A 24,399-nucleotide genomic window follows, 5' to 3' on the forward strand; every position below is an offset into this window, starting at 1 on the left:
AGTAGGTCAAATCAGCACCATTTGCTTTGCTCAAGAAACAAACAAATGGGACACTTACATTGAACAGAATTTCAACCTTACAAATATTTCTACAAGAACAAATAATTGTTTAGATCAATTCATTTCTTCCCACCACCATCCAAAAATACTTTCCCATGAGCTAGACATTTTCTATGGATTGAGGAATTTATTTCATGCAGCAGGCTAGATGGAGCATAACCAGCTGTCTGTTCTAACACATGATCAGGATCTTATGATACATTTAAAATGGTGACAGCTGTGCAGCTCTTGCTCAAGATGCAAGTGCTGCAGGGTACTATTAACCTCACATAGGATATGGCATACAACAGAACAGCTTATTTCCAGGAAAAAGTATTATTTAAACCATTTATTATCTTGCAGTGGTCCAGTGTTCGATATCAAATTATATACTACAGTCTTATATTTCATGGTCAAGATTGGGAGCGATGTATTAAGAAATTACGTTGCAGTTCATTTCAGTCTATGTTACAGCTTTGTTCTCCTTATTGTGTACAATTTTGTTCTGCTTATTTACAAAAGGATGTAAAAGTATTTGGTGGTAATTCAGAAGCTTTACTAGATTGATACCAGGAATGAGCGAATTAGCCTATGGGGAAAAGTTGGACAGACTGGATTTGTGTCCACTAGAGTTCAAAAACGTCAGGGCAATGTGATTGACTTATTTAAAAATCAGGAATGGTTTTGACAAGACAGACATGAAAAGAATATTTCCTCTTGTGGGTCAGCTCTGAACTGGGGGAACTGTTTAAAAATTAGCAATCTCCCTTTTATGACAGGGGCTTGAGAGGCTTTGGAACTTTGCCTCAGAAGGCAGGGGATGATTTTTTTAGCAATGAAATAAAAGGTTATTGGGGTGAATGGAATTATGGAATTCAAAACACAAAGAGATCAGCCATGATCTAATAAAAAGCAGAGCAGGTTGAGGGATCAAATGGCCTATTTCTTCCTTTAGCTTGTACATTCATAGGTACAAACTTTCCTCCCCTGCCCTTTCATCTCATTTCACATTCATATTGTAGATTACAAGAATAAGCATGTGTGACTAAACTAGCTATACATATTAGTTCCTAGTCAAGTCAGCCATAACACCTTCTTCCTACTCTAAAATCACTACAAGAGGCAGTTTACAGATAAATAATAGTGCTCATGCTGTGGGGCAGATTGTACAGGCCTCAGAGTCGCAGACTCAAGGGGAGGTGATGGCCTAGTGGTATTATCACTGGTCTGTTAATCCAGAGACCCAGATAATGTTCCACCATGGCAGATGGTGGAATTTGAATTCAATAAAATATCTGGAATTAAGAATCTAATGATGACCATGAATCCATTGTCGATTGTTGGAAAAACCTATCTGGTTCATTAATATCCTTTAGGGAAGGAAATTTGCCATCCTTACCTGGTCAGGCCTATATGTGACTCCAGACCTACAGCAATGTGGTTGACTCTTAACTGCCCTCTGGGCAATTAGGGATGGGCAATAAATGCTGCCCAGCAGTGCCGCCCTCATCCCAAGAATGAATAAAGAAAAAAAAAATGACATCTGAACAAATGTGGTCAATCAGCAGCTGTTTTCAGTTGTCAGATGTTCTCCTATGGTTAAGATGCCAAGTAAAGGGCAATTAGCGAGAAACTGTATTGTTGGCCTGAACACGATCATAAGATGTATGAGTAGAATTAGGTCACTTGGATAATGTGGTTATCAGCTGGTCCGGGTCTCTCCTCCAGACCAGCTCATCCCTAGGCTGCACTGGATACAACAATGATCCTATTTGAGCTGCCACCATCACTGGAACCCATTTCTCCCCAGACAAAATTTCTGGCCAAGACTTGACTTTGAGCCTCCCGCCCCTCTGGCCATCTGTCCTGCATGATTACACTCTACCGCCTCCCTGGTCTCTTCTGGTCGAAGCAAGTCAAATATGGTTCTCAGCTGGCAGTTGAACATTAAGGATGCTTACGCCAGCACTGGGTTGTCAGGTGTGGCGTGTTACAGTATATGCTGAAGAACTAGCTTCATGGTTTGTATAAATCTCTCCGCGTGGCTATTTGCCATCGGTGATATTCAGCCGATCTCACCTGTCTGACTCAGTGGTATACCAGGTACTCCCCAAACTCTCTCACCACAAACTGTGGGCCATTGTCACTCATGACTTGTTTGGGTTCCCGAACCAGGCAAATATTTCATCCAGTCAGTCTACTGTTGCTTCAACTGATTCTGACTTCATAACTGCCACCTCAGGCCACTTGGAGTGGGCGTCCATGACGAGTAGTAACACCCGTCCCTCTACTGGTCCTGCGAAATTGACATGATTCTGCTGTTATGGTGATTAAGGCCATTCCCATGGATGAAGAGGCGACAATGACCACACCTTCCTTATTAATGTACTGGATTTGCATGGGCCCACCTTCTCCACAATCTGGAGTCCACATTTGGCCACCGAAAGTAGCTTTGCTCCTATGATGCTGCTTGGCCTGCTGTGTTCATCCAGCCCTGCACCTTGTTGTCTCGGATTCTCCAGCATCTGCAGTTCCTACTATCTCTCTCCATGTTATGTTTATTCATTCACACCATGCGGGGGTGCCTTGGTGCACTTATTCCAGCACGTTTTTTCCTAACGGAGGAGGAATGACAATTCTCATTTCCCACATTAAACACCCATCTCCTGGACAGATAAGGTCGTAATTCTGGATGGTTACCATGACTGGTCCTCCCTCTCAGGTCCACCATTTGGTGCAAAACCGGGTCACTGCAAGTAGCGTTCTGTACATGACTCGCCGACACTGTTAACTCGTCCTCCTGGAGAAAGTACATAATTTTCAGGTCTCAGTCAGGAACATCTGTATTCCCTGGTAGTGGCAGTCTTGACAGGGCTTCGGCATTGTGCTTTTCCACCTATCCGTGTATGATTTCATATAAGTAGGCTGACAGAGCCAGTGCCCATTTCTACAGGCGTGCTGCTGCCATTCATGGCATTTCCACACAGAGGCCAAAAATGGAGGTTACTGGCCTGTAGTTGGTCAGCAGCACGAAGAATTGGGAGAACTTGATGCCAAAAGTGATGCCCAATCCTTGTTTATCAACTTGGGCGTAATCCCCCAACTTCATCAGTGCCTTGATGTGAATGCAGTCGGGCCCTCTTCTCCATTTGGTAAAATGTGCGACAGTACAGCACCAATCCCTTCAGGCGAGGAGTCCCGTACTAACTGTAGGAGGTAACTTCAGGTTGAAATGAGTTAACACTTCCGACATTTTAAGGCTTGCTTCACTTTCCTGTAAGTCTCTTCACAACCCAGGGTCCATTTCTATGGTCACTTTACCCTAGCAACTGATGCAGGTATTTTAGCACGATTGCCAGATCCGAAGCAATTTAACAATAATAATTGACAAATCCCAAGAACGATCTCAGTTGACACATTCTCTGGTCTAGGGATAATCATGATGGCCTCCATCTTCTTGGGTGTATTGCGTAGTCCATCAACATTGATTACATGGCCCAGGTACTCGGTGAAGTCTCTAAAAAACACACATTTGTCCCTTTTTACTTGTAGGCCAGGCTCCTACAACCTTTTTAAGAGTTTCATTGAGGTTTCTCAAATGTTCCTCTTCATATGAGCTAGTGACCACAATATCGTTCAGATAACAGTGGACTCACTTAAAATTTGGTCCGCAGTGTTCCGAAATACAGCTGGTGCTGACCTGACGGCAAAAGGAAGTCACTTATACAGTACAGAAAAGTCCTCTATGTCAGAGGTAACTCAGGCTCCTTCGCAACCCTTACCTGTATGTAAGCCTATGATAGGTCCATTTTAGAGAATTTCTTTCTCTCACCAGTCCACTGAATAGGTCCTCGGAGAGTCAGAGTGGGTATTGATGTGCACTCAGGCCTGAGTTGACCGTGACCTTACAGTCACCACAAATCCTCACCTTACCACATGGTTTTAAGACCAGATGACTGGAGTGGCCCTTTTGCTGGTGGTTACCAGTTCAAACATTCCCAGATTCGCCAGCCATTCCAGTACTGCCTCCACTTTAAACTAAATGGTGTACAGTATGCCTTCAGACTCCTCAGAGAAGCTTCCAACTTCAGCTGCATTTCAATTCTGACTCCTTCACAGCTACATAGTCAGACTTAGACTGACCCAAAGCCCCCACTCTGTGTCATCTGACCCACTCTCTTAAATGGGCAGCAAGCACCCCAACTACATATATAACACTATTCATCTATACCTTAAATACATTCCATGACTTGGCCTCCACAGGCACCTGTGGCAATTTGTTCCACAGATTCGCCATCCTCCGGCTGAAGAAATTCCTCATCAGTTCTAAAGGATCATCCCTTCACTCCGAGGCTGTGCCCTTGAATCCTATCTCTTCTTCTTGTGGAAACATCTTCTCCTCGTCACCATATCCACACCTCTCAGTATTCTGCAAGTTTCAATGAAATCCCCTCTCATCCTTCTAAACTCCAGTAAGTACAGGCCAAGAGTCCTCACCCATTCCTTATATGGAAAGCCCAATAAGTGCACTAGTTCCTCATCTGGTGGCCTGTCTCTCCAACAGCAGTGTTATCAACTGTCTTTGGAGCCACTTAGTAAAGTCCTCTCCTGACAGTATAAATCTACATGTCCTATTTTTGACATCTTTTTGCCTCAGGGCATTACATAAGATCTTGGAGCAAATGGCCATATTCTCTCCCATGGCTGCTCTAGATTTCAGAAGAAACTATGGGTTTAGTCCAGTCACATTTTCTTTCATGTAACCCTACAAATTAGTCTCCTTCAAGTACATGTTTAACACCATTTACTAGTCAATTTTAGCTTGGTTTAGTTGGTTAAAAAAGTACACTACAAATTGTTTGGCCTAACAAAATGGGTGAGAATAAAAGTACTTGATATTGAACTCTTTCCAGAAGCTTGGGCACAGAAAGGAACTAATTTCAATATTATAGTCACAAATTAAGACATTAATTGTGAAGTCATCCCCTAGCATGAAGACCCTCAAGCATGTGTAGGGAGAAACAAAATCACATACTAACAAGAGATAACAAGGTGTAGAGCTGGATGAACACAGCAGGCCAAGCAGCATCAGAGGAGCAGGAAGGCTGACGTTTCGGGCCTAGACCCTTCTTCCTACTATCTCTCTCACATACTAACAACATGTTTTAAAAATCCAAAATAAACAAACAAGAATAACAGATGGAACAGATGGAAAGAAAATCAGAGCACAGGAGGTGGCCATTCAGCTGGTGATGTCCATGCTTGAACATAACTGTTCTTGCAAAGTACAAGTTTTACACTCCAACTTTTAGCCCATAATGCTGTAAGTTCCTCATCCCCAACTCCCTTTTAAAATTACTTATTGAAGCAGCCTCTACCACCTATTTTAGGTGCAACTTCCCAGAGCCTAACAACTTCTCCAAAATGTGACCTTTCTACACCATGTCACAGAAAAGCAATTAAAGAGACAGATAGTCAATCAGCCAGCGAGAATTTTAAAGATTTTTTTTAATTGCAAAGACAGTTCATGAATATTCAAGTATTGTGAAACCACAGGACCCTAACATTGAGTAATCACTTAATTTTGCTTTAAACCATCTAACATAATTCTTAATCGACACAAATGCTTAGGAGTAATTAATTTCATTCACCATTTCCAAACTACAGATCTTATAATGTCTATATTACTGTAGAGGGAATTACAAATGGGACCTACTGTGAAAAAAAACAACCACAAAACAAGTTGATAGGCACAGCATTTTTTCAATAAACTGAAAAGCTGTCAGTTTGATGCACTTGGTGAAAACATATTCATGTAACCTTCAAAAGGAATGTGGTTAAAAAACATGCACGAGGCATTTCTATCATGCTACTGCACAATTCAATTTGTTTTAACCACCATTCGCTGACATTTATCCTTGACACGGGCGTATTAATATTTAAAAGTTAAAATTACATTCAGTTGATAAAAATTACATGATACGTTGAATTGACACTTCAGAAAAATTATGAACAACAAAATAAATAGCATGCAAATAATCTTCAATATTCATCTAAATAGTTCTTAATCACCCCTCAATATTATGGCTGCATTTGCGGCTAATGCCATCACTAGACAGAGCATTGCAAGCACAAATGTAAAATCAGGGTGTGGCTTTTAAATTTCATCCTGCAGCAATGCACTGAATGAGATAAATCAATGTACATTTGGCATGAGTCCTTGACAGCAGCCTTCAAATGTGCTGAAAACGCTCAGAATCTTGCAAGGTTCTTCTACCCTGCGTTTTAAAAGGCCCTATATATTATACTGTCATTTCTCCAACACTGGCCTTCCTGAAAGGGCTAGTTTTTGTCCTTAATGTACACACCAAATCTCACCACATTCCTTTTTATTTTCTGGTGGAAGGTTATCCAGCTTATCAGAGATTCAAGTGCATCAGCTTTCTGAAAGTGTATCAACAGCAATGCAGATTTTACACTACTTAAGCACCTTCAACACGTCTCCTGTCCGGCCAGAGGTCCGAACGTCCTTGATCATTGCTATATAACCAAAGATGCCTACCGCTCCATCGCCCATCCACATTTTGGAAAATTAGATCATAGCGTCGGTGAACTGGTCCATATTTAAGAACTCAGCGGTCAACCTAAATGATTATGCCACCACCGACACAGACTTCATTAGGAAGTATGCAGATTACCACATGTCAAAGAAGTTAATCTGATGTTCCCCAACCTGAAACTATCGATGAACCAGGAAATCCACTCCCGACTGAAGTCCAGGTCTGAGGCATTGAAGTCGGATGACCCTGAGCTATATAGGAAATCCAGGTACAATCTTTGTTCAGCCAGAGATGCGATGAGGCAATGCCAAACTCAGCCCGAGACCCAGGTGTCCGTATGGTTAATCTGTCAGTTGTGGCAAGGTTTACATGACATAACAGGCTACAAAGCGAAGTCAAACAGAATTGTGGGCAACAGTACACCCTACCCAATGAGCACAATGCATTCAATGCTCAATTTGAACAGAAGGTCAATGAAATGATGTCACTTATCCCTCGGGCGCATCTATCCCGTGGTCAATGCCACAGATGTTAGATTAACCTTCTTGAGAGTGAACCCATGGAATGCGTCTGGCCCAGATGGAGTCTCCGGCTGTGCACTCAGATCCTGCACAGATCAGCTGCTGGGAACGTCTGCAGACATCTTTAATCTCTCCATACTATGACCTGAAGTCCTCACCTGCTTCAAGAACACCAGCCTCATCCCAGTGTGACAGAAAAATCATGCAGTGTGCCTCAATGACTATGCCTGGTGGCTTTGACATCCATAATTATGGAGAACTTCAAGTGGATAGTCATTGCTCACATCCACTCCAGTGTACCAAACTGCCTTGATCCATTGCAATTTGCCTACTTGTGCAACAGGTCCACAGCTGATGCCATCTCCCCGGCCCTACACTTATCACTGGAACCTCTGGATAACAAGGATGTTAGGCTCCTACGTATTGACTACAGCTCCACCTTCAACACCACAACTCCAAACAAACTCATCTCTAAACTTCAATATGTAGGTCATGCCTGCCTTCTCTGTATCTGGATCCTCGACTTCCTGATCCACAGACCACAATCAGCAAGGATAGGCAACAACACCACCTCCACCATAAATCCTCAACACCAGTGCACCGCAAGGATGCGTACTCAGCCCCCTACTATACTCCTTATACACTCACGACTGTGTGGTCAAATTCCAACCCAACTCTCTTTACAAGTTGGCTGATGACACCATTTTTGTAGTTCGGATCTCAAACAGCGAGACACAATACAGGAAAGAGATCAAGTGCTTAGTGGCATGGTGTAAAAACAACAATCTCTCCATCAATGTCAGCAAAATGAAGGAGCTAGTCATTGACTTCAGGAAATGGAGTGGAGGGCACGCTCTTATCTGCATCAATGGTGCTGAGTTGGAGATTGTCAAGAGCGTCAAGTTCCTGGGATCACCAACAATCTGTCCTGGTCTACCCATGTCGACGTGATGGTCAAGAAAGTGCAACAATGCTTCTACTTCCTCAGGAGTCTAAGGAAATTCAGCTTGTTTACAAGGACTCTTACCAATTTTTATAGATGTACCATATAAAGCATTCTATCCGGATGCATCACAGCATGGTAAGGCAACTGCTCTTCCCAAGACTGTAAGGAACTACAGAGTCATGAACACAGCCCAGTCCATCACGCAAATAAGCCCCTCATCCATTTACACCGTTTTCCCGTTCTGCTGCCTCAGGACAGCAACCAACATATTCAAAGACCCCTCCCACCATGATTATATTCTCTTCCACCCTCTTCCGTTGGGAAGAAGATACAAATGTTTGAATACACGCATGAATAGATTCAAGGACAGCTTCTTCCCCACTGTAATCACATTTTTGAACAAACCTGTCAAACATTAATTCTGATCTCTCTCTCTGCACCTTTTCTGCGGCTGTAACATTGTGTTCTGCACTCTGTTCTGCTACCTTGAAGCACTTTGTATGGTATGATCTGCTTGTATAACACGCAACACAACATTTTTCACTGTATCTCGCTACATGTGACAACAATAAATTTAACTCAAACACTACAGGCTGTGTTCACTCATGGCATGATCTCACAGATACAACTGTACAAGCGCAGATGGATAACGGTGGCAGCCCATCTGTGTGGAGAACAAATGTCCTGTAATACTATTGCATACTCCAATCAATTGGAGAACAAATATGGAATTTGGAGTGCAAAAACAGGAGATGAAAATTAAAGGCACATGTATTCACAAGATCAAATCATTCAACACTATACAATCATTTAAAGTTCCATTTCAAGGATTTCAGCACAAATACTACAAACTCTAGGCCGATACTAATACAGAAATTACTGGAAACGCTCAGCTGATCTGGCAGCATCTCTAAAATGATTTGTCCTCACCATAAGATCTTCAAACCCATTACCCTCGGCCTTGCAACAGATATGGGCGTTGCAACTGCAGATGACATTGAACTCAAAGCTATAGATGAGTTTCCACAATCCATGAACAGGCAACATAAATTTGGTTTGCATTATTAAGAACACAGCAGGGAAGGGATAATTTGATTTGGGTTTTTAACATTTTGTGAGGAATTGATAAAGTCAAGAGAGAAAGGCATTTTCTGTTAGTAGAATATCAGGCAAGGGGCACAAGCTTAAAAATCAAGGAGTATTGAATTTGTTACCACTAAAAGCAACAGATGCCAGTTCAAACAAATAACTTTCAATCTGCAATTGATGAGTTTTGTTAGCCAGAAGAGAAACGGAGGCACGGTAAAAAGCAGCTGCTTATTTGGCAGCATGGTCAAGCAGCCTCAGGCATTGACCTAAGCTTCCAGTCTTTGTGGAGATAGTAAGAACTGCTGCTGATGTTGGAGTCTGAGATAACACAATGTAGAGCTGGAGGAACACAACAGGCCAGGCAGCATCAGAGGAGCAGGAATGCTGACGTTTTGGATCGGGACCCTTCTTCAGAACTCTTCTTCTGTCTTTGTGGAGAAATGGTTTCAAATGCCACCATTGTCAATTTTTTCTCCAGTGCAGAAGCAATGGGCCAAATGGCCTCTGCACAGTAACAATTCTGTGATTCTGTGAGAAGCTCTCTCAGTGAATTGCATACTCTTTTTCTCTACTCCTTCAAAATCTATTTATACCTTTTCTCAAATACGCTTTGGCTTTACTAAGATTGAGAAATTATCGTTACATTTTGCAAATGGTGACACGCTGGTTCTGTTAGCGTACTAGTCATCCACAGGCTCAAGCTAATGTTCGAGGACACTTGTTTAAATTCAAACATGCCAGCTAGTGGGATCTGAATTCAATTAATAAAATGTGAAATTGGAAATTAGTCTCAGTAATGGTAACCATAAAGCTAACATTGATTGTTGTAAAAACCATCTGATTTACTAATGTACTTTTGGGAAAGAAATATGTCATTCTTAAGAAATTGCCATTCTCTGGGCAATTAGAGATGGGCAATAAATGCCAGCAACGCCTTCATCCCGTGAATGAATAAAAAAAATTTTAAAAACCTGAATTGCTCTATGTCCGCATCTCCACAGTAATGTTGTTTACTCTTAAATGCCCTCTGAAATGCCAACTAGTTTAAGGGCAATTAGCATTGGGTAACAAATGCTGGCCACCTGCATGCCATGGAAGAATGTAAAAAAGCAGCATAATTCGTAGTGATTGAAAAAGGCGTAATTTATAGTCTACAAGGACACTTAGATAAAGTGTTAGTAATAAAAGGATAATTTACCTGAAATACAAATTAACGACACAAGTTGCAAATACATTTTGTGTTTTAAGATGGTTTAGTTCAAAGTGGTGCTCCAAAGAATATTCAAAGTGAGGAGGAGTCAGATTGACTGGAACAAGACTATTCAGCGCATTTGGAAACTGCACTGTTTGGTTTAATTCCAAACACATGCAGACTCTGTACAGCAAGTCCTCACATAAAGTTGTCCGCATTTGACTCTGCTTTGCTTTAATGCCATTAAAGTTAATGGGCCTGTAATCTCATTAAGCATTGAGAAATTAGTTTGAATGATGTGATTTCCCACATGCTTGATGCTATTTTGGAGCAGACTCATTTGCTCACCAGCTCTCCAACTTGAATCTGCTGCCTGCGCCCATCCTTCAAATATACATCCTGTCCCTGTAGACATGACTTCATTATGTAGCCTTTTTGCAGAGTGGAGCCACATGCATTGCTATTCGAGGTTTCCACCTCGCAGTCTTTAGGCATCAAGGTCCAGTCTGCCACTTGAGCCACTGCCTGCTGGTATCTTCTTGAAAGCTGCCAGCAAGATGCCACAGTGGCATTGGCTCCAACCACTTCTAAGATCAGCTCCAACATGTGGAGGTGCTCTTCTTGGCCGGTTGCAGGGCCTTGGCCTTCCAGTCCCTACCTCCTGGCCAGCAAGGTGGAAGTTTAGACATGACCACCACAACTCTCCTCAGTGAAGGACACAACCATAGGGTCAGGGAGGGGAAGGATCTGCAACAATCAAGAAGCAGGTGGCTTGGGAAACAGGATCAGTAGTAAGGACGAGGTAAAATACTTCAACTAGAAAGTCACATTTTTCTTTTAAATACTTATATTAGCTTTATAAGTTATTGCATTTCCTAATGTAAGAATTTAACCATGTATCAAAAACTTAAAGTGGGACACAGCTCTATTTTAGCGTATATCCCAACAGTGCTGCATTCTTAAATTATTTCCGGCCACAGATACTACTGTTTTATTTGGCAAATGAACTTGGTATATTCATTTCTAAGCCTTGTTTCCAAATTAATATTTCAATGAAACAGATGTGACCAAATTACTAAACCATAGTGGCAATGGACTTGCTTCAAGCTAATTCATGAGATTTGATGTGGTCTTTGGAAATTTAACCTTTGTATAACCAAGTGTTAATATCATTTTGAAATGCACTGAATATGCACTTTTCTTGCATCCTGATAGCTTGTTAACCTGATTAATTCAAAGAGAGGCTTGGACCACTGCTCTCACGATGGATCAATCTGACTTGACTTTTTGCAAAAAAAAAATGAGAATTTTGGGAAGTGGATAAACAGAGGATCGAGATCACAGAATCACCCAGGACAAAGGAAGCCAAAAGTTTCACAAGGCACAATTTAATTGGTCCCAGAGCCTCAGGAAGACTCATTAATTGAAGAAAAAAAAACTTGAGCAAATGCACAGAAATGTACTGAGAAGGAAACTGATTACAGGCGTGCCTGCTGAGCAAGTTATCTCAGCATGGAAATAGGGGTGACCCTTTATTGAGGTTTGGATCTCGGTCAGGTTATTGCTGGGGCAAAAGGGTAATTTTTTTCTTTCTAATGTTTGTACTGAGACCTTTAAAATAGTTCTTGCATAGTGTGATATAGTTTGTGTCTTTCTTTCGTGTGACAAACTTTTTGTTAAAAGTACATTGGCAGCCTCTTGAGTTTTTCAGTCACGAACTGCTGTGGGAAACAAAAAAGAAAATAAAACTTATGTCCTATTGAGCCAGATCTCACTCTGGGAATTTTTTTGTCCACTATATACATTATCTGGGATCATACCAAGAAAGATGATTAGTCATGATCTAGAATGGCAGAAGCTCTTTGAGCAGCTGAATCACTGACTTCTGTTCCTACATTTTTGTGTCTCCTTCAGGTACTGACTCTGCTGTCATCAGAAATAGTTCCTCCTTATTTATGTATGTATGCCTTAATATAAAAAACGGATTTTCAATACCTCAATTAGATCTCCTTAAACTTTCCTTGATCAAAAGATTATACCATTCTTCATAGATTATGGATCCCAAACTTGGACAATATCCCAACTGAATCAGAATTGTTATGCTGCAGAAAGAGGCCATTTAACCCATCAGCTGACACTAGCTCGTCATACAAGCATCATTACCCAGTACCGATCTCCTGCCTTTACCCCATACCCTTGCGCATTATTTCTCCCAAATAATCACTTAATGTCTTCTTCAATGACTCAAATGAAACTTCTTCCATCACATTTCCAGGCAGTGTATTCCATACCCTAACTATTGCTGAGTGAAAAAACTTTTTCTCCCATCTCTCTTGCTTCTTGTGCATATCACTTTAAATCTTTGCCCTCTAATTCTCCTTTTACGAGTGCCCACTCAGTGATTTATTGTTTCAGTGCAACTTCCTTGGCTCTTATATTCCATATCCTGGTATATAAAGTCAAGAAGGACACGGTTGTTTAGCAGTATTAACATTGTCAGCTTCCTTCAAAAAATTGTTCATGTAGGAAACAGATTTCACTATTCTTGCATCACCTATGAATGTTCTAAAATAAAAACAGAAATACTTGAAGTATTCAGCAGATCTAGCAGTATCTATGAGGATCGAAACAGAATTAATATTTCAAGTTGCTAATCCATGATCACAATTGGAGCATTTGGTTTGTACTGCTTTATTCCTCTTTCCAAAGTGCATTACTTCACACTGTTATGATGTCCTTCACAGTCAACAGGTCCAAAACTCCAAATTTTAGAATGCTGTCCAGGGTGAAGAATCAGAAAGCTGCTAATGTTCATGGAGATATCTTTCAACAAGAATCTTGTTTGGAAAATGAAAAAATATATGTACTTTCTCATGAATCTTTCATCTGGCATTACTTCTTGGTGATAGTTCATTGATTGATGACTCCAGTTTCACTGCACGTGGCCTCACCATGCTGGGTTCCCATTAATGAATATCCACTGATTATTCTTAAACCACAGTATGCAGTCAATCAACATTTGTAATAAATTCTATACCTGCAAATGCAACATTAATTTAAAACAAGTAACATTAGTAAGCAATTCTGGAACAAGATTGATCAGTGGGAAAGTAAAAGGAGCCAAAACACTTCGTCTGAATCATTGAACAAACAACCTGACAAGCATCAAAATCTCGTCATTATACAAAGTACAAAAAAAGCACTAAGGATGTTGAAAGCACTCAAGATCTGTTCCATTAAAAACACTGCCTGTTTTGATAACCACTGGTCTCACAAAATATTACATTCAACTATTCTTTGACACAAATAATGGGATTGGGGCACCTTTTTATTTGAAAAGTCCTGTTTTCAAAGTCACTGGAAACACTAAATTTTCAACATTAAGCTACAGTTTTTAATTCTTCTTCCGTTACTATAACTTAGATCAGTGAACCATTCTCTGTGGTAACAACCTATGTGCAGCCCAGCAACGACAACTACAACCATATAATGTGCATGATTCTATTTAGCGTGGGGGTTCCCAAATTGCGAGGTGAAGTTTTAGGGTCATGAGCCCAGAGGCCACAACACTACCTGTGGAACTTAGCTCAAGTCCAGACAGCAAAGTTTATTTAAATGTTTACATTTCTTTCTGTTTGTGGGTATAGCTGATGCGCTGCTGTTACCGCAGCTTGTGAGAAGGTAGATTTTAACTTTTATGCAAATCACTCCCAACCCATTTTCATCCTGTGCTCACACAAAGGCTGAAGCATGAAAACAGGGTCACATCAATTTAGGAAGCACCGAGTGATCGCCTGCTAATATTAAACTTGGATCGGCTAAGTCTGAAGATCATGGATTATTTTTATTCAACTCGTGGAACATGGGCGTCGCTGGCTGGCCAGCATTTGTTGCCCAAACCTAGTTGCCCTTTCAAGTCCCTTTTAGAATAGTTGGGAACATAACTTAGAATTACACTTTAACACTGTCCTCTCAGAGATGACATCTTTTGGATGAGTTAACAAGAACTGAGCTTGAGATGAAAAACATTCTCTCAAACATTGTATTAAAAACTATGGAAACTTCAATTATAAGGCAAGCACAAGAGCTTTCCATAAATAAACCCATTCCAAAATTGGCAAGTTCTCTTTTAAATTTAACAAAATTCACCAGAAGCAATGATCACAAACCAAAGACAATTGCAAAGGATCGTAGGCACTCATCAGTGTAGATAACAGGCCTAGACTACACATTGAATTCATACTACTGCAGTGGTTGCCAATACCCGAATTACTGTTTCACTGGCGCAGCAACAATCTCCTGCAGCCTACCGTAGGAATCTTCCAAGCAACTTTAGATTCTGGAAAATTCCCAGGAGATTGGAATACAATCAATTTAACATACTTATTCAAAAAGGGAGGGAGGCGAAAAATAGGTAACTACTGGCCAGTTAGCTTAAAATCTGTAATTGGGAAAATGCTCAAGTCTATTGTGAAGGATGTAACAACAGAGCATGTAGAAATACATAATATAAATTTGCAGAGTCAGCATGATTTCACGAAAAGGAATCATACCTGACAAATTCATTAGAATTCTTTGAGGAGACAACATACAGGATAAATAAAAGGATCCAGTAGATGTAATAAATTAAGATTTCCAAAAGATTTACAAAAAGGTATCACAAATAAAGCTACTTAATATGGTAAGAATCCATGGTGTTTGGTGTGATATATTAAAATGGATAGAGGATTGACTGACTAACAGAAGACAGAGCGAATTGGGATAATGGGGGCAATTTTCAGGATTGCAACCTGTTACTATAGTGTAGTGCCAGAGGTATCAATGCATTGGGCCACAATCAATTTACAATATATTAATGAACTGGATGAAGAAAGTGAATGTACTACTGCGGGTGACACAATTAGTTGGGAATGCAAATGACAAGGATGACACAAGGAATCTACAAAGGGATGTTTACAGGTTAAATGACTGGATAAAAAATCAAGGGAAATTATATATATTTTGGGAAAACGTGAGATTATGCACTTTGGTATGGAGAATAGAGGAGCTATAAATGGAAAAGGATTGCAGAAAACTGCAGTAAAGTGTGATTTGGGGATTCTCCTGCATAAATCACAAAAGTCCAGAGCACAAGTTCAGGGGTTATAAGGAAGGCAAACAGAAAATTGGTCTATATTTCAGAGGGAATGGAGTATAAAAATAGAAAAGTTTAGCTAAAACTATGCATGGGATGAATAGTTTTGGTCCACTTATGCAAAGAAAGATGTACTGAAATTGGAGATAGTCCAAAGAAGGCTCACTAGATTGATACCAGGTATAGAGGATTGTCTTATATGGGAGGATGAACAGGTTGGGCTTGTACTCATTAGAGTTGAGAGGCGATCTGACCTGATTGAACAGGAGATTTTCAGGTGGCTTGAAAGGGTACATGCAGAGAGATTGTTTTTCTTTGTGATGTAAAGTGACATTTAAGTGCATTTATGAAGACTACATTTATTCTATTTCTCACAAGTGAGCCATAGCAGAATGATTTTTGTTAGTGGAAATTTTTAAAAGTTTATTTGTGATATTTCTGGCATATGGAAAGTCTGATACTACACATACCAACAGAGGAATTCTGTCTCCAGTATAGCTAACTTTGCTCAGCAGCCTTTCAATGGAATCAATAAATTCAATTCATTTGATGAACTACGATTTGCACATTTTGAAAATATCACTATATTGTTTATTCTACTTGTTCACAAACTGAATCGGCATATGGTACTGTACAGAAGCATATTTCACTACTACCATTGAATTTCACATATAGGTAATTTACTTTTTTTATTCATTCACAGGATAAGGGCGTTGCTGGCTAGGCAGCATTTACTGCCCATCCCTAACTGCCCAAAGGGCAGTTAAGAGTCAACCACATTGCTTTGAGCCTGTAGTCACATGTAGGCCAGACCAGGTAAGGAGGGCAGTTTCCTTCCCTAAAGGACATTAGTGAACCAGATGGGTTTTTCCAACAATCATGAATGATTTCATGGTTATCATCAGACCCCTAATTCCAGCTATTTTTGAAATATTGAATTCAAATTCCACCATCTGCCCTTGGCAGGATTTGAACCTGGGTTCCCAGAACACTATCTGGATCTCCGGATTAACAATCCAGCGATAAGATCACGTCTTCACATTTACACCTGAAGAATTAAAAACATATGAACTAGACTGGGCCATTGAGCCTCGAGCATATTCCCTCTTAAAAGCCTTACAGACCTTTGCAGTTTAAATTACATCATCGTTTTCATCATATGAGAAGAGCCAGCAAATCAGTCTGGAGTAATTTCAGGAAATTTTAGTGATTCCCATATTATGTCTTATAAATTACCCACATTCCAGCTTGTAAACAATCCTATCAATGAATTACTCCTTGAGATCTCTATAGCAAGCAAATCAGAAGTTAAGTCCTAAATACTTTTGGAGTGTAACATTTTGTGAAATATTTTACAAAGTATTTATTCAGTGAAATCAGCAGAAGCAGAACTGACAGGTACAGGTGGGAAAAATATTTCCAGACAGCAGGAATTTGGTAAGTTTGCTGAATGAACAAAATCACACCAGAATGTATATAATCAAATGTGTTCCATTTTGATCATGTGACAAGTAACCACCATTAATTGCACTTGAGAAGGTGGTCTCAATCTGAGATCTTAAGAACAGCTAAGCAGTTTGCTAAGCTATTTGAGAGGACAGTAACAAGGAGTAGCATTGTTCTGGGTCTAACATCAGGTAGCAACGGCAGCTGATTTCCATTTTTGAAGGCAGCAGTAAAACAGATAGAATTTCACAATCATCCAGTAGCAGCTTCGTGGTCACCGTTACTGATAATTCTCAATGTTGTCATCTTGTGATGATTATCCTCAAATGAGTGATTTATTATATTAAATTTCACAGTTGACATGGTGAGATCTGAACTTATCTCTAGATTGTTAGTCCAGCTCTCCAGGTTACTAGCCAAGCTGCATAACTAGTTTGCCACTGCAACGTCATTAAGTACGAGCATGCATTATTTTAAAGGGGGTGGGGACAGGTGTTGGTGGAAGGTAGGAGGTGCATGTGCGTAAAAGAATCCAGAGACTTTATGGTTGAAGGGGAGAGGGAAAGGAAGGCATGCTGGAGAGGTGGTGAAATGACAATATCAACTGGATAACTAGAATTAGAATTAAACTAGAATTTTAGTTCACCATGGCGATCTGAATTTGCACACTGTAGCAACAAGAGAAAAAGAACGTGGGTGAGTCAAGGCACAGGTTATTATATCACGTGCGAGATAGAGGAAAGCAAATCACCAACCACTTCAAATCACCTCAAAAGGAAACACAATTCTTTACAGTTCAAGATCCACTCCACTTCATCTTCTTCCTGGGTCTACTACTTCCCTGGTGCAGTGCGCAATCAATAAGAGAAAGAATGTTTTGAGAAATAAATTTTTTTTACCATTCCAAGAAAAAAAAAGTGGGTATAATGGGGAGGGTGGGCATGATTGAAAGAGATCATACTTTGGCTATCCTGTTTGTGAAAATCTGTACAAATAATCATCTCAGTTAATGTAAAATTTGCAATTCTTCGTAATAGCAATTTCAAAGTTCACACAAACCAGGATACTTCTATAGTATATATGAAACATTTACAGGTTCTTTTCAGAACAAAAATCCAAGAATATGCTGCTTCATTTTGATAAATAATGTACTGAACTCTGCAGTCCAATATATTGGAGTAATTGGTAACAGTGTGTGACCTTAGTGAACAATAAGCTCTCTGTTGCAAATTGGCAAAATAGAGGTACATTTAAGTATTATAAATCTTACTGATTGGATAAGGGACTGTGGAGTTCTTTCAATGAAAGTTCAAATGCAATAGCTTAGCCTCCAAAGAGAAAGCAGGCATAGAAGCGGCTTTGAAAACATTGAGGGAGTTTACCCTAGTTTTAATACAGGGCAATCAATGAAGATATTACCAACAGGTCACAAGTGTCAGACATTCAGGCCCTAGAATGAAGCTCATTCTTAAACTGAACTCTTGTCACCTCTTAATTACAAACACCCGACCACCACCCTTTCCTAGGGTGAAGTTCAATTTAGTATTAAATTTTTAAATTTATGGAATAACCTTGAAATCTTTCCAAAGCACAATACAGCCAAATCTCTCATTTTCTTTACAACATAGTCTAAACATTGCGTTGTGTTAAATCACACAAACTCGTAATAATGCACCATGTGAAATTCTTCTACTTGATATTTTAGTAAGCGTTAATCAGTTTATTTTAAAGAGAGAATTCTCCCCAAAAATACCAAATAAAAAGATGACCACGGCAATGCTAAGTATGTATTTTCACAGAGCAATTTCCAGGGTGCAATACTAAATTTCTTGAGACGAATCCAAGATATTGTGAAGCAGTAATGTAAAGTTGTTTGTGTTAAGATGTGGAAGTGCAGTGGAATATTACAATGTCTTTACAAGCCTGTTTCAAACAACTTTCACCATCTGTAAATAGTACAGCCATTGCAAAATCTAAAATAAACTACTTGTTTTATAAACAGAATATATTATGAGCCACAACATAAGGTTGACTTGGATTGCATTCACATTCCACAAGTAACTATGAAAAGCTCAAAGTCATTTTGTGTCAAAACTTCAAATGATAAAATGAGTGTGAAGCCCCAAATTTACTCAAAAGGACGAGCAGTGCAAGACTGTCCTATGAAAGGAATTTCCCTCCCCGGCTTAGATGAAACTTAACCACTTGCACTTTGGTTATTTTGTCATGTAAAGGCAGATTCATTCTCCAAGAAATAAATACAACAAATGTGAGTAAGTTGCACCTTTGAACAAAAACTCAACACCCCACAACTTGAAAGTAAACCATTAACAAAAAACTAATAATACAAATTGAGATTACAAACATCTCCTCAGCATCCAATTTTGCTTGTCATTTGTTGCCAAGACAAAAGCAATAATTAGGCAAAAGTCTGGACCAATTTTCTTCCATTTAAACTTTACCATTTTGTGCAAAACAATCAGTGCAGTGGAGCATTTAAATAAAGATGTTCTAAATAAATATTCACCAATAAGATTGCAATGAATGGTTAAAGATATCCAGGAAAAACAGAATAAATATGAAACAGTTCCAGAATTGTAAATTAGGTAATCCCTCAGGGACTAGGGAAATAATCAAAACTGATTTACTTTGGCCCAGCTCCCTCCTACATTAAATATGTGCAGATTGAAGCTTTTTCTGCCCAATGGGTTCATCAAATTGGCATTCATTTTATTGGCTATTTGCATCTTTAAAGTTGCTTTAAACACGCGGTCATTCTTTTCATGTTTGCAATCAAAAGAATAAATGATAGACAATCTGTTTTTAAACTTGCCCAGTTACAGTGCAGGAAAGCACTGCTTTTTAAAGCTTTTGTCTGCCCAAGAACAACACAGGTACATGCCCTTCAGCCCACAATGCCATTCTAAATTAATCTCATTTGCCTGCATGTTTCCTTCTATTCTCTGCCTGTTCATGCGTCAGTCTAAAAGCCTCTTAATTATTGCTACTGCATTTGCTTCGACCACCTCCTCTGGCAGCACGTCCAGGCACCTACCACCCTCCCGTGTAAAAAAAACTTGCAGTGCACAACTCCTTTAAATTCTCCCCCTCTCACCATAAATCTATACCCTCCAAGTATTTGACATTTCCACCCTGGGATGAAGACTCCGCCCTATCTATGCTTCTCATAATTTATACTTCTATCAGGTCACCTCTGGGCCTCTGGAGTTTTCATGAAAACAATCTAAGTTTGCCCAACTGCTCTTTATTGCTAGTACAATTCAATCCAGGCAACATCTTGATAAAGAGATAGTAGGAACTGCCAATGCTGAAGGATCTGAGATAACAAGGTATAGAGCTGGATGAACACAGCAGGCCAAGTAGCATCAGAGGAGCAGGAAAGCTGACGTTTCGCGTCTAGACCCTTCTTCAGAAATGGTGGGGGGCGGGGGGGGGGAAAGAGTATTCTGAAATAAATGGAGAGAGAGAGGGGGAGGCGGATAGAAGGTGGATAAAGGCGCAGATAGAGGAGACGCACAGGTCAAGGAGGCTGGGATGAGGCTGGTAGGTAGGAGGTGGGGGTGGGGATTGAGGTGGGAGGAGGTGATAGATGGGAGAAAAGACGGACAGGTCAGGGAGGCGGGGATGGTGCCAGTGAAGGTGAGTGTGAAGAAGGGCCCAGACCCAAAACGTCAGCTTTCCTGCTCCTTTGATGCTGCTTGGCCTGCTGTGTTCATCCAGTTCTACACCTTGTTATCTAACATCCTGATAAATCTCTTTTTCACCCTCCACATCCTTCCTATCGCATGATGACCAGAACTGCAAAAAGTACTCTAATATGGTCAAGCTGAAGTTTTATACGGATGTAATATGACTTGATAACTTCAAAATACTCAATGTCTCGACCAATGAAGGCAAGCATGCCGTACGCCTTCTTTACCACCTTATCCATCGTGTTTCCACTTTCAGGGAGCTATGGACGTGCACCCCAACATCCCTCTGTAAATTGGTACACCTAAGGTCCTACTATTTACTGTATATTTTCCTCTTGCATTTGACCTCCCAAAATGCATCATCTCGCTCTTGTCTGGATTAAACTCCATCTGCCGTTTGTCCGCCTAACTTTCCAGCTGATCAATATTCTGCCGTATCCTTTGGCAACCTTCTTCACCATCCACAACTCCTCCAACTCGTGTACTCTGCAAGCTTACTAATCAGACCATGAAGGACCTCGTCAAATGCTTTAGTCAAGTCAAATTTGTAAGACAAGGTCACACCTGCACAAAGCCATGCCGACTATCCCTAATAAGTACACTGTTTTCCAAATGTGAGTAAATCCTGTCCATAAGAATCTTCTCCAATAATTTCCAACAACTTATTTAAGACTTACTGGCCTATAATTTCCTGTATTAGCCCTCGTGCCTTTCTTAAACAAAGGAACAACAGTGGCTATTCTCAAGCCTCATCCGTGGCTAAAGAGGATTCAAAGGTCTCTTTCGATGCCCCAATCTCCTTCCTTGCCTCCCTCAAGCATCCTGGGATAGATCCCATCAGGTCCTGGGGACTTATCTACCTTAATGTAGACACCCAACACAATCACCATATCAACATACCCTAAAATACCAACATTCCCCTTCCTAATCTTACCAACACCCATGTCCTTCACCTTGATGAATACTGATGCAAAGTACTCATTAAGGACCTCACCCACTTCCTCTGGCTCCACACAAATTCCCTCCTTTGTCCATGAGTAGACCTACCCTTTCCCTACTTATCCTCTTGCTCCAACTGTATGTACAAAATATCTTGGATTCTCCTTCATATTACTTGCCAAGGAAATTTCATGACCCCTTTCAGGTCCTCCCCATTCTTTGTTTAAATTCTTTCCTGCTTTCTTTACATTCCTCAAGGGTCTTGGCTGATTTCATTTTCATAAACCTTACAAATGCTTCCTTTTTCTTTTTGACTAAGCTTTCAATGATTCTTGTCATATCAGAAGCTAACAAGCATCTAAGAAGCTACAGCATCAGCCCAATGCGTTTCAGGGACCAAAAAGTATCTTAACACATAAAGCATTGAAAAAGAAATGCATTTTCTTACCTTTACTGGCTGCACAGTTCATCATTGGAGAAATTCAAATCAGGAAAAAGAAAAGAAAATTATTAGTGTTAGATCAGAATGCATTCGATTTGCTAAATTTCAACCTGCAGGATTATAACAATATTAGTTGGAGGTTCAGAGCATCAAGTATTTTTTCACTACTGGAGAGATTTTAATGGTTTCATTTGTGACACAATTATTAATGTTTGAATAAAGGAGATTAGGAGTGTTCTACATTTGATAGAATATGTAATGAAAGAAATAACTGAGAATAAGCTGTGAACAAAGAACATAGGAGTATCAGTCATTCATGCCAGAGCCTGCTTTGTCATTCAGTACAATCATGACTGATCATCCACTTCAATGTCTTTTCCCACACTAGCCCCACATCCCTTTACATCTTTGACAGATTTCTAAACATCAATCTCTACTTTAAACATACTCAATGACTGAGCTGCATACGAATTTCCCATCTCAGTCTGAAGTGGCTTTCCTCTTATTTCAAATATTGTGCCTTATGGTTCCAGAGGCCCCAACTAGGGGAAACATCCTCCCTGCGTCAACTCTGCCTATTCCTTTAAGTATTTGGTAGATTTAAATGAGATCACCTTTCATTCTTCAAAACTCTAGAGAATAGAGGCCTAGATTTCAAAACACAAGAAAACTAATGCACATTCCAAATGGTATCACAATATACAAAAGACGAACTTTGTCTCAGCATAGAAACTGCAAAAGTGGATTAGTGAAAAGGGGGATCATTATGGTAGAGGCACCTCCCAAATATGATGTAGGACATCCATGTCAAGATTTGACTTTTGATGTTTTGTACACTGCAGCCAAAGGGCACTGCATGGACATGATTTTAACTCTGCACTAGTTTTCTTTCATAACCTCATTCCTGGGATACTGACATTGCTACCAAAGGCTACATTTATTTCCTGTTCCTATATGTCATTGAAAAGGTAGTGATGAACCCATTCTTAAATTGGCAGTGTCTGGGTGGTGAAGGTACTTCCACAGTTTAAATGACAACTTCACGGATTCTGATCCTGAACATGACAGAAATTCACTGCAGAAGCAAGAACAAGAAAGCAGATGGCAGACAAAAGTGCAACAAATCCACCAACTCAGCTGTATTTCATTTTAACAGGGGGATGGCAAAGACATAGTGGTGAGCAGTCCTGATGGAGTCTGACTCTGGACTTCATGAAGTCTTATGGCATCATGTCAAACATGGTCAAGAAAACCTCCTACTGATTATCAGCCCCAAAGCTGATTAATTAATACTTTTCTACTTGGAAGAAGCACTGAGGGTGGCAAGGGCTCAGAATGTACTCCAGATGGGGGACTTCAACATCCATCACCAAAAGTAGCTTGACGCTATCACTATTCACTATTGGCACATACAAAGATGGTTGTGGTTGCTGGAGTTCAATCATCTTAGCCAAAGATATCCCAACAGGAGTCTGTCAAGGTAGTGTCCTGGTCCCAAAAATCCTCACCTGCTTCATCAATGACTTTAGCATCACCATTACATCAGAAATGTACATCTTCATTGATAATTAAGTAATATTGAGCACTGTTTGCAAATCTCAGATACCAAGCAGGTTATAGCAAAATGCAACAAAACATGGAGAATATCTAGCCTTGGGTTGATAATGGCAAGTCACATTCTTGCCATGTAAATGCCAGGAAATGACCGTCTCCAACAAGAGAATCCAATCAACTCCCGTTGACACTCAATGGCATTATCATCGCTCAATCCCCGAATATCAATGGGCTTGGAGCTGCTGCTGATCAGAAACTAGCCGTGTAAATGCTTTGGCTACAAGGACAGGTTAGAAGTTTGGAATGCTGCAGTGGGTAATTCACCCCCAGCCCTTAGAGCTTTCCTACCATATACAAGGCACAAGTCAGGACTAACACTCAACACCATCTAGGGCTAAACTGCCCACTCCATTGGCACCACATCAATTACACTCCCTCCACTACCAAGGCTGAATAGCAGCAACATCAAGATACACTGCAGAAATTCACCAAAGCTCCTTCCACAGTATCTTCTAAAACCAAGTCAACTATCATCTAGAAGAATGTGGGTAACAGATACACGTAACGTTACCACCTGAAAGTTCTCTTCCAAACCACGCCACATCCTGTCTCAGAAATATATTCCTTTAGTGTCACTAGTTTAAAGTCTTGGAACTCCCTCCCTAACAGTACTGCACCTACACCAAGTGTATCACAGCTGTTCAAAAAGGGAGAGATAGTAGGAACTGCAGATGCTGGAGAATCTGAGATAACAAGGTGTAGAGTTGGATGAACACAGCAGGCCAAGCAGCATCATAGCAGCAGGAAGGCTGACGTTTCGGGCC

At 40.3% G+C, this 24,399-nt stretch overlaps 1 protein-coding gene across 1 annotated transcript in view; it reads right to left on the reverse strand.

Annotated features, from left to right (window-relative positions):
- LOC109912529 (protein diaphanous homolog 1) overlaps positions 1 to 24,399 on the reverse strand; it is a 323,327-nt gene that overhangs the window by 149,073 nt on the left and 149,855 nt on the right. Inside the window, exon 16 of the mRNA XM_048603507.1 lies at positions 22,028 to 22,036. Within this exon, the coding sequence (XP_048459464.1) occupies positions 22,028 to 22,036 (9 nt within the window). The remainder of the gene's footprint in view (positions 1 to 22,027; positions 22,037 to 24,399) is intronic.

The sequence above is a fragment of the Rhincodon typus genome, chromosome 12, assembly GCF_021869965.1.
Source record: "Rhincodon typus isolate 14 chromosome 12, sRhiTyp1.1, whole genome shotgun sequence".
In the NCBI taxonomy this organism is placed as follows: domain Eukaryota; kingdom Metazoa; phylum Chordata; class Chondrichthyes; order Orectolobiformes; family Rhincodontidae; genus Rhincodon; species Rhincodon typus.